This window comes from Periplaneta americana, chromosome 15 (assembly GCF_040183065.1).
Source record: "Periplaneta americana isolate PAMFEO1 chromosome 15, P.americana_PAMFEO1_priV1, whole genome shotgun sequence".
NCBI classification, from domain to species: domain Eukaryota; kingdom Metazoa; phylum Arthropoda; class Insecta; order Blattodea; family Blattidae; genus Periplaneta; species Periplaneta americana.
This window is the reverse complement of record NC_091131.1, coordinates 94,426,368-94,438,220: the sequence shown is the minus strand read 5'-3', so window position 1 is coordinate 94,438,220 and position 11,853 is coordinate 94,426,368. Positions and strand designations below refer to the sequence as shown.

General features: G+C 34.6%; 1 protein-coding gene across 2 annotated transcripts in view; it reads right to left on the bottom strand.

The window, feature by feature from the left end:
• The window catches only part of LOC138715207 (neprilysin-4-like), a 70,897-nt gene that overhangs the window by 25,435 nt on the left and 33,609 nt on the right, over positions 1–11,853 (bottom strand). For both annotated transcript variants that reach the window (XM_069847857.1, XM_069847858.1), the window contains exons 7-9: positions 5,153–5,421; positions 2,756–3,028; positions 1,854–2,056 (exon numbers count right to left, since the gene is read on the bottom strand). In XM_069847857.1, the coding sequence (XP_069703958.1) occupies positions 1,854–2,056; positions 2,756–3,028; positions 5,153–5,421 (745 nt within the window). The remainder of the gene's footprint in view (positions 1–1,853; positions 2,057–2,755; positions 3,029–5,152; positions 5,422–11,853) is intronic.

The following is an 11,853-nucleotide window of genomic DNA, read 5'->3' as shown; positions in this document are numbered from 1 at the left end:
ATTTAGAAAATAAGTGCATAATTGGACTTTACTAGATCCAACATTAGACTAAAATACAATAGGATTCTCATGCCATGAGTTTGGCATGTCACCAGGCCAACTGAAACAGAACAGGAATAACAGGAAATATCCAACCCTTTGCCAGGACTCGAAGCCATGGTTCCATTGTTCAAGTCTACTGTCTATGTTTTTCCATGAATGCTTCCCTATCATTGTAACATCATCTGCACATGTCAGAGTTTTAAGATCTAGTTTTCTGTCTTCAGCTATGACTTTATTCGCAATTTCATCAATCAAGGAATGGAACAGTTTACTATACATGAGGACTGCATTTTGTAATGGAGAGTATTTATCTGAAAATTGTGATTAAACTATTATTATAATACGTGAATGAAATTACAATAGCTCATTGCCTAAGTGACCACATTTCAATAAAACTTAATATTACTGATATCAATTTATAACCTCTTTTTAATTAATAAAATTGATGTTCAGTAAATCAGAATATAGTCCAGTGCTGTGGAGTAATGGTTAGCACATCTGATCACGAAATGAGAGGGCCTACGTTCAAATCCTGGGTAACTTTCGGTGCTGGATCATGGACTCATTTCACTGGCATTATCACCTTCATCTCATTCAGATGCTAAATAACCATAGCAGTTAACAGTGTCATAAAATAACCAACTAAAAAAAATTAGAATATAGGCTATACTTTATATTTTGTATAATATATTGGAGTGCAAGAGGTCAAATGACTTTATTGTCAAATGCCTGGCATTAGAAAACAACAACAACAACAGATTTTGTATAATTTCTTGGCATTTAATACAATGGTTAACAGGCTTTCCAGCCAATGAAAAATGTTTAAAAAATCACTTATTGTTAATCTGAGTAACATATAATATAATATCAGACTGCCACGAATGTATAATTGAGGCAGTAAACGGAATAAGGGCCATAAGCAGAAGTCATGTTCCGAGGAAACAAAGATTGAAAGATTTATTTTTATGTAACTGCGATTTGAATGCACTTTTATCAAAATAACAATTTGCATACTGTTACAATATTTGTCTACAAGTTTTTGCTAAATTATGCATTCCGACTTTAATAATGTTTTATATATATATATATATATAGATATATATATATATATATATATATATATATATATATATATATATATTTTATTGGAACATTTTATAGGCCCTTTTTCCAGAGAACAAGTTTATTTTATCAAATTACTTTCAATATGATTACATTTCAGCAGAAATTAAATATCAGCATTGAACAGCACATATTACAGAGATTTACAAGTTCAAAATCATTTTAGTAAAATTATATTTCTTACAATTATCTCATAGTTATGTCATAAATTGTATCGAAAATGTAAAAATCAAGAATATCTGTTGGGTACAGAAAGCTAACAAGTAACAAAAAGGTACCCACAGAAGCTGCATTAACACAAACGCAGTTCCACTATATTTTTCACTGCTTATGAAAAACAAAAACTGAATAGACTACAGTGGACTATAATGGACTTTATGTTGTCAGCAAACAGCTAGATACATTAAGAAGATTGATTGATTGATTGATTGATTGATTGATTGATTGATTGATTGAGTCACTGATATTTGCTGAGTTGCAAGGGTACATGGGTTCATTCTATCAGCTACCCTGCCCTCTGTTTATATGATATTGAAACGAAACTACATAAGCAAGTAGATTTTAAAATGGAGAATCGAATTAAACAATCTCCCAAAAAAGGGCCTATAGACCTATGGGCCCATTTTCGGCTACCACCTCAATCTACTGAAAAAGTGTGTGGGATGACCCCCTCACCCCTGGAGACTTACCTGAATTACATATTCATCCGAATTCTTGATGTCTGGTCCAACCCACTCCGAGATGAGAATATCATTGTTATACAGCCTCAACTGCGCCATAAGCAGGATCCAATCAAACTGTGAACTATCCCAGTCAGGCCTTAGGATTGGCCAGCCACCAAGTTCATCAAGAAGATTTAACAATGGTTGTTCTGATCTCTGTTCCAGTATATCTGGTACAACACATAATTTAACCTAACCTCACAATCGACACTTATTTAAAAATAACTAGTTCATAATCATATGCACTGGAATTATTTAAAACAATACAAATACAGCAATAAAAATTTACCTTATCAGTTGTCTTTAAGCTATAATTAAATATAAACATTTAAATTTATAATATATTTTGTGAGTGACTGACTGATAACACATCAGCAATGGTCACAGATGACGAATGACAATAGATCTTGAAAGAAATTGACAGTCGAATCTTGGGTTTGAAGAGTTTGATGTAAATGCGTCTTACATTAAAATTACTGTTTAGGCATACACAGTTCCTTCGATATATATGTATTTTAGTAAAAAAATTCCCAAATATGGTTTCTGTCGACAGCACAACCACACAAAAACTGCAAAATAATTGCAAAGTTGTGGTCCGTGTGAGTTCAGCCTAAACTATGGTTTTACTTCTCTAAGAGGAATTTTTACTATCCTTAAAAATTCACGATCCTTATGTTGGCTTTAATTTCAGACCAAAATAAATCAATCGTTCACTTGAGTATTCTCCAGAAGTAATTAAAATACCTAATCAAAGCTTTTGTTTTCATTGACATTATCATTAAGTTACATACATATTGTCTCTACTATTTTTAACTACCATAACTTACATGTTTTATTATAAAAAGAATAAATGCACAGAAGACACTCACCATAATTCATGCACGACTGATAGAGATGTTTAGCTTTCATAACAGCATCTTTTTGCAAAACTTCAGTGGCAAAATCTCTATTTTTAGTGCTTGGTGGTTCCTCCAAAAGTTCTTTCAATACAGCATCTAAATTCTCACGAAGCATTTCAAAGGTGTCATATGCAGCTTTATCCTTAGGAATTGGATTTTTTTTCCACCAGTTACCACATGCATATTGGTAGAAATCCTGGCATGGATCTACATTTACATCCATGTAACTTGCCATCACCTTCCCTGTAAGTTACAAATATTTATGTACTTATTTTACCTACATCTAATATCCCAGAAGATATATGCAGAAAAGTTTTTGAGCAATAGAAAAAAAATGCATTATTATAACTTGTACGTACACGACTTGATTCATTAATTTTATTAAGTAATAAGTGCATAAACAAACAAAATGTAAATACATAAATGTGAATACATACAAAACTACTATAAGAGAAAAAACAGAGTTCAGTTAAATATAGTTATTCATTATATAAGTGTTAAAAATGACATTTTATTTTATGTGTAATGATGTTTGTGAAACAAGGCTATAGGCAGAGTGAACCAACCATACGAACAAAATAACATCATTTTTAACATGTTCCATACACTAGTTTTTAGACAGCTGTTCGTCCATGCAGGTATAGAAAATTCCACCAACTTCTCGATTACTATATTCCCTCTCATTGTAATAGTGGAACGTTATCACAAGAAATTCAAATGGTGGTATAGCTCAGTGGCAGAGCATTCAACAGTATTGTACCTTGAAGCAATACGCGTCGAGCAGTGGTAGAGTCAAGGTTGTGTCTTTGTTCCTCTCTGAGCCAAGTGCTGTCAAAATATGTGCTGCAATTGCAAGTCCCGCCAGATGTGAGGTACGTTCTGTAATAAGATTTCTTGTGCCCAAAAACTGTAAAGCTAGTGAAATCCATCGCTAACTTTGTGAAGTTTATGGGCCAGACGTCATGAGTGAAGGTGGTGTAAGACAATGGAGCCGTATGTTCAAAAAATGGGCGAACCAATGTCCATGATGAAGAGAGAAGTGGTCGACCGAGCATCGTGAATGCAGATCTGATTTGTTTGGTTGATGAAAGGGTTAGAGCAAGCTGCAGGTTCACCATATCGGAGCTTAGTGAGGATTTTTCACAGATTAATCGTACTCTTCTGTACAAAGTGATTACCGTACCGAAGATTTGGGCTACCGGAAACTTTCTGCCAGGTGGGTGCCTAAACTCCTTTCTGAGGAACAAAATGCTCAGCGTATGGGAGCAGCACTGTCCTTTCTTGAGTGTTACGAAAGAGAAGGTGATGCTTTTCTCGATCAGATTATGACAGGAGACGAGACTTGGGTGTGGTATGTGAATGCAGAAACAAAGCTTCAATCAATGCAGTGAGGCCATACTCACTTCCCGAAAAAACCCATAAAGTGTCGTCAAACACTTTCCATGAGGAAACTCATGGCAACTGTCTTCTGGGACAGAAAAGGAATTTTGATACTGGAGTTCTTGGAGAGGAATGCCACAATTAATGCTCAGCGCTACTGTAACACACTAACAAACTTGAAAAGGGCCATTCAAAACAAACGTCATGGCATGTCGAGCTCTGGGGTGATTTTCCTGCACGATAACTCATACAGCATGTCGTAATGCGACCAAACTGCAAGAGTTCAACTGGGAAGTATTGGATCACCCTCCCTATAGCCCAGATTTGGCACCTAGCGATTACCATCTCTTCATGCACATGAAGATGTGGCTTGGCTCGAAGCACTTTGACAATGACGAGTTGAAAACCAGCGTTGTAGGTTGGCTTCAGTCGCAGGCGGCCAAATTCTACGATTGCTGAATTTCAAAGCTCGTCAAACGCTACGACAAGTGTCTCAATGTGACTGGAAACTATGTGGAAAAATAAACTAGAGTGTATACTTTCAAACGTATTGTAACCCAATTCTGTAACGTCATTCACTGGTTTGTAAAAAATAAACGGAAGTTACTTTATGAATAGCCCTCGTAAAATTCTAATTGAATGAAATTAGAGAACACTTCCAACATTTGGTGCGAAATGGAAGGAGATAAATCTAATTCACCCGCAATTATTGTATGATTCAGAAGTGAATTTATGGGTTTGCTGTTTTTATGTTGGAAGTTATAACTGAGTGACACAGAGGTTTAGATCAGGGGCGGTAAACTCGTATTATAAATAGAGCAGTCTGCATAACAGCAACTAAGGTAATGAGAGAGGTTGAGTGCTCTGAGAGAGACTGTTTCCCAGACCTGGTTTATATAGATCACCCTGTAATGAACAGAAAAAAGAACCACTGAAAATCCAGTAGACACAAGCAGACTAGTAACAACTGTTATCAAGCTACCATACCTTGGGCATATCTGATTTTGTCATAATCTCCCTCAACTTTCCAAAAAGTGTTCAAATCCTGTTCCTCTTCTGCTGCTTTGTCCTGGAGTGCTAACCATGCCTCTTGTCCCAAGCCATAACTCTCCTGTTCTCCTTCTTCTTCTTCACCTGGTGGTTGATGTTCGTCATCATCAGTATCCTTTTCAGCTGGCTTCCATGGGAAATTCTGACCATCCTCTTTGACCACTATCTCATCATTATAACTGATATCATCTTCTTTATCATCATTCCTGCAAGAATCCGAAAACTTTGTTATGAGTATTTCGTTACAAGTATCACTGATAATCTGTACATCAAGACACTACAGTGAAACCTCTCCTTACGGACACCCCCAAGATACGGACACTCCTCATATACGGACAGAATTTTATGTCCCAACTGAAATAATATAGAAATAATGATAAATTTAACTCTCGTTTATGGACACTCTCAGACACGGACACGGACACGGACAGCTGTTTCACAGTCCTAAAGCTTGCTTTACCTCCTAACTGCGGACAGAACTTGGATTTCAAGAACTAATGTGTTACAAAAATGGAAAATATAGTTTTGAGAACTGTACAGAATTTCCTTAACATGAAAGAAGACAATAAGGGTCTTGTAGGCTACCACTAGCCCAGGTGGCTACCCCTTGTTAGCTGGAAGTGGGAGAATAAACAGAGTCATAAAATTTAACCTCTCTGATGGGTCCACAGTTTCCGCGATCGCGAAATTGTATTCAACACATGATGGGGTTAGTAGGATTATTCTCTTCACTTCAATCCGTTGTTCTGTTTCGAGAGACATGGCACCTGAACATAAAGGTTAAGTTGAAAACTGTAAATTACAGTACTGCATAACTGTAGACCTAGAATAAAATTGCATGGCACAGTACTGTATTTTCCTTTTTCAGTTTTATCTACTGTAGTTCAAAGTTGCAAAGAATTTAGTGTATTTGGAATTAAACTACAGTAATACATTTCATTTAAAGCGTGAAGGGATACACAATGCATATTATAAATTTACTGTTAAGATTGGAGAGCCTCCCTCCCAATAAAGGACACCTCCCAGATGTGGACAGTTTGTTACATCCCTTCGATGTCCATAAATGAGAGGTTTCACTGTATATATCAAGACATTGATTCTCAAAATTTGTTAGATAACATAAACTCTATGCATCCTAAGGTTCAGTTCACTAAAGAAGATGAAACAGATAAGATTTTACATTTTTTAGACATAACTATAGAAAGAAAGGCTAATAAATTTCTTTACAAAATATACAGAAAACCCACACAGACTATACATTTACTTCCAACCCACTCAAATCATCTTGTACAACATAAAAGAGTAGGATTATACAGCTTGATCAATAGATTACTCAATATTTCAATGTCAAAACCTGATTACAAAAAATTAGACACTACATATACAATAGCAAAAGACAATGATTTTAATATGACGACAGTTGATAAGCTCATTTTGCGTTTAAAACAAAAAGTGAAAACCCTTACACACTTATCTAATATGTCTTAATGAGTTATAATTCTCCTTTTTTGTATCTGACTATTTAACATGTCGTTTGTTATTCTATGACATGACAATTCTATTGAAAGAACAGTGTTTTCATTACAGAATTTCATGCATAGAACTCACCACAGATTATACTTTCACAATTCGTTTACCAGTTAGTATATTGTGAAGATAATGGAAGCATGAAAAAATAACGGAAGTTACTAATAATGGGCTCTGCATAAGCAAAATGAGTGAATGAATTTTCTATATAAATTATGTTCATTTAATTTTATTTGTATGATTGTAAATAATTGTTATCTCTTCTAAACACAAGTGCATATACTCTTACTTTCTTCGACCCCAACAGCATTAGAGCATTCGAGGCCTAGGGGTCCATTTCCCTTTCCTTCCTCCCCTTTCTACTTTTCTGTTCCTAGTGCTGACCTGCTATGGCACTAAAATCGTCCTCCAGTGGCTTAAGGAGGGAAAGCTGGTGATCAACAAGATCTCCCAGCTAGGTCCAATGGACTCGTCGACCAACAGCAGGTGTGGTCCTCCAGACATTCTGGGGGTTGTGTGTGAATGAAGTAGCCACCAAAACGTTAAAATATGGTGTTCACTTAAATCGGCTACAACTTGCCATTTAACTCCAATATGAAATAAGTACCATTAAGGTAAAATTATCCGGAGGTAAAATAATCCCCCAATCGGATCTCCGGGCGGGGACTACTTTAATGGTACAGAATCAACTAAACATCTTACAATGGAATGCTGGCGGTATAACATCAGCCAAGAAGACTGAACTAGCCAATATACTCTCAGATAATAATATAGATATCTTTCTTATCCAAGAAGCAAATCTTAATGCTGACCAATTAAAATATTTTAATTTTAAAGGTTTTAATATGAAACTGTTACCCAAAGGTAGACAGATCAGTAGTGGAATTCTCGCAGGTACATCAAACAAATTAATTACAAATTTTCAAATCATAAAAGAAATGGATAATCAAGACAAATTAGAACTAATAAAAATTGAAGTATGGAAAAATCAACAACATTTCAAAATCTACAGTGCCTATAACCCACCTAATAATCCCCTTGATCTAACTTTGTTTGATATACAACCTAAAACTATCATAATTGGTGACTTTAACGCCCATTCCCAACTTTGGGGCTACGATAATGTAAACCAACCTGGAAAAATGATCATGGACCTCCTAAATACTACAACCGCAGAACTTGTCTACAGAAAAGAAGATCCCCCTACTTTCATTCATTATTCTGGTTCTGGTACAAATCCAGACTTATTACTAGTAACATCAGATATCCATCACGAAACCAAGAAAAAAATAATTGAAGACCCTGGATCTGGCCATAGAGTCATCATTGCTTCTATCCATCTCCACCAAAACCGAAGAAAAGAACCCTACAATAACAAAACAACATGGAACTTTAAGAAAGCGAATTGGAAACTATTTACAACAGAACTCGACGAACACCTCAAGGTCAACACACCACTAATGGAAAATACAAACTCAGATAGATTGAACAAATATTTCTGTGAATATGTTCTTAAAATTGCAAAAAAGCACATTCCACGAGGCAAACCAAAAAAATACACCCCATTCTGGACAGAAAACCTGAATTTATTGAAACAAGATAGAGATAAAGCAAGAACCAAAGCAGAACATAGCAAAACACCAGAAGATACTCAAGATTGGAGGAAGAAGACTGCCATTCTTAAAAAAGCAATCATAACAGCAAAAAAGAACAGTTTCAATAAATTTATTGAAAATATTAATTACAGAACCGATAGCGCTAAAACATATAAATTTCTGAAGAATATTTCCAATACACAGGAAAATACTAGCCAACCTATTATTCATAATAAGAAAACACTAACAGATAGTAGAGATATAGCAAACGCATTTAATAAACACTTCTCAAACTCTTACAGATTACATCCCAATATCAAAAAAACTGACAAATTTATCAAAAGAGAATTATATAAAAATAATAAAAACAATATTACTAGTACAAAACCTGAAATATTTCATCAAAATTTTACTTCCAAAGAATTAACTCTAGCTATACAAAATTTAAAAACCAAGAAATCTCCTGGCCCCGACAACATTCATTCCGAATTTTTTAAACATCTGGGGGAAAAAGCCAAGTCTGTACTTTTATCCATTTTCAATTTATCATGGAACACCTCAATTCCTGCAGCTTGGAAAAAAGCAATCATTGTACCAATTCACAAAAAAGGGAAACCTGCTCATGATGTTAATAGTTATCGACCAATAGCACTATTAAGCATGATAGCAAAAACCATGGAGTCCATGATCTCCAACAGATTAACTTGGTATTTAGAATCTCAAAATCTTTTATCACCAAGACAAGCCGGTTTTCGACAACTACACTCTACCAATGAACAAGTCATATGCCTCGGCCAAGAAATAAAAGACAGTTTTAACAAGAAAGAAGATACCTTGGCAATATTTATTGACTTTCAGTTAGCATATGACTCTTTTTGGAGAAATAAATTATTACTAAAACTCCAGAAATTAGGTATCTCCAGCAATATGTTCAGATGGATATCAGAATTCCTTAGTCAAAGATTCATTGCCACTAAATTCAATAACTCACTTTCTAGTTACAGACAAACATATCGAGGTCTACCTCAGGGCGCTGTCCTCAGCACAACTTTATTCAATATTTAAATAAATGACTTACCCTCCCTATTAGAGGAATCAAACATGAAAACAGCACTATTTGCAGATGATATAGTTTTGTGGACTTCCGGATCTTACAGACATAGAGACAAAATTCAAAATTCTGCTCTTAAAGCTCTAAATCAATTACATAAATGGAATACATCAAATTTGATGACACTCAATTTAAGCAAAAGTAACTACCAAATGTTTTCACTCGGTAAAAAAGAAAGAGAATTCAATATCCAATACAATGGCCAACACCTTCCTAGGACTTATGAATCCAAATATCTTGGAGTTATTTTCGATAGTAAGCTAACATGGAGCAACCATTTGAAATAACTTTCTGAAAAAGCTCGTAAAAGATTCTCCCTTCTAAAAAGACTAGCAGGAAAGAAATGGGGATGCTCTAGGAATACTTTGAACACTACATACAAAATGTTTATACAGCCAGTGCTGACATACTGCGGAGAAATTTTAATTACTTCACCTTTCATAAACGACATAGAATATGTTCAAAACCAAGCTCTCAGACTCATTACTGGTGGAATCATAACAACGCCAATAGATTCTATGAGATTCCTCACTGATATTAACAGCATCAAAATGACAATAGAAGAAAAAGCACTGATTCAATATGAAAAACTTATCAGATTACCAGGTAACAATTGGCATTCATACAGTCCTCTCTATAGATTGAAAACTCAAAAAAGTTTCATATCCATTGTTCATGAATTAAAACAGAAAATCAATATCCCGAATTTAAAAGAAAACTTACAAATTAAACCAAACCCTTTAACTCTATTAAATATAGAATATAATCTAAATTTAACAGAAGAAATACTGAAATCAGAAGTAAACACTGAAATGCTGAAACAATTGTCTTTAGAGACAATTAATATTAGGTACCCTTCACAAAACTGGCTTCATTTATACACCGACGGATCCTTGATCTCCAGAGAACAAGGTGCCAGTGCAGGTGTTACGTGCTGTCTTTTCTCACTTTATAGATCTCTTGGATATGGAACAACAAGTTTTGATGGTGAAATCATTGCAATAAATGAATGTCTCAGGAATCTTCTATGCCACATCAATAAATTTAAGAATGCAGTTATATTGTCAGACTCCAAAGCAGCTATTTTATCAATCATCTCTAAACACACACCTTCATCTCAAACAGCAGAAATAACTAAAATGCTCTCTCAATTATTATCACTCAATAAAAGAATTGTATTCCAATGGATACCATCCCATTGTGGAATCCTGGGAAACGAGAATGCGGATGCTTTAGCAAAGTAGGGCAGCACTGCTACTTACAGACCTGTTACTAAATCTACGTATTACTCTGTGAAGAGATTTATTAAATCTACATACTTAGACTTCAACAAACAAAATTTGATAACTCAATCCCAAGGGAAAAAATGTAACTCTCTGCATCAAAATCCACAGTTAATTCCCGATTTACCACGAAAATCGTCTGTAGCTGCATTTAGATTGGCAACAGGCCATGATTGTTTGGCCAAAAACCTGCATAGAATTGGAATATATCAGTCCCCAACTGCCCATTGTGCAACTCAAACCAAGAAATGGATTCGGAACACCTCAAAATATGTGCTTCAGTGGCTAGTCATGATAATATCTTTGAAAAATATTGGAGTGCAAGAGGTCAAATGACTTTATTGTCAAACGCCTGGCATTAGAAAACAACAACAACTTATCTAATAAAAAAGAGCAAAAAGATTACATCACTTTCGTCTATTCCAATAAATATGCTTAAAATATTACTTCTCTTTTCAAACAACTTAATTTTAATATTTCATATAGAACTAATAATTCCATTGGTAAAATTCTGTTTAATAAATTCAATAACAGTAACACTGATAAATTTAATTCATCCGGGGTATACAAATTAAGATGTCAATTTCCAGAATGCAACGTCACACATGTAGGTCAAACAGGTAGAAATTTTGACAGTAGATATAAAGAACATAGAAATACTGCTCATGATATTTCTCGTTCAGCCTTTAGCAAACATATATACAACAACCAACATCACTTTACAGATATTAGTTAAGATATGGAAATTTTGCACATAAATAGGAAGGGTAAAGTGTTGAATATTCTAGAATCCATCGAAATACATAAAGACAAATTCATAAATCTCCATAATCTCAATGAAAAAGCCATCCACGAAAGAAATATTCTTTTTGACCAATATATTACTTCACATTTCTCAGAAAATACCATTTTTGTTGCTTTGTGAGTAAACAATAAAAGTTAGAAAAAAAAAAGTTTCAGTAGAAGTTGTTTCTTTTTAAAAGTAGTTTCCAATGGCACCTTCAATGACCCATGTTCTCATTTGAAATTTCGAAGTTGACCACAGGTACCCCTATTTCCGGTTTGTTATGGGAAATGATACTGCCACCAATCGATTCTTTACATAGGTTTTGGTTATCAAAT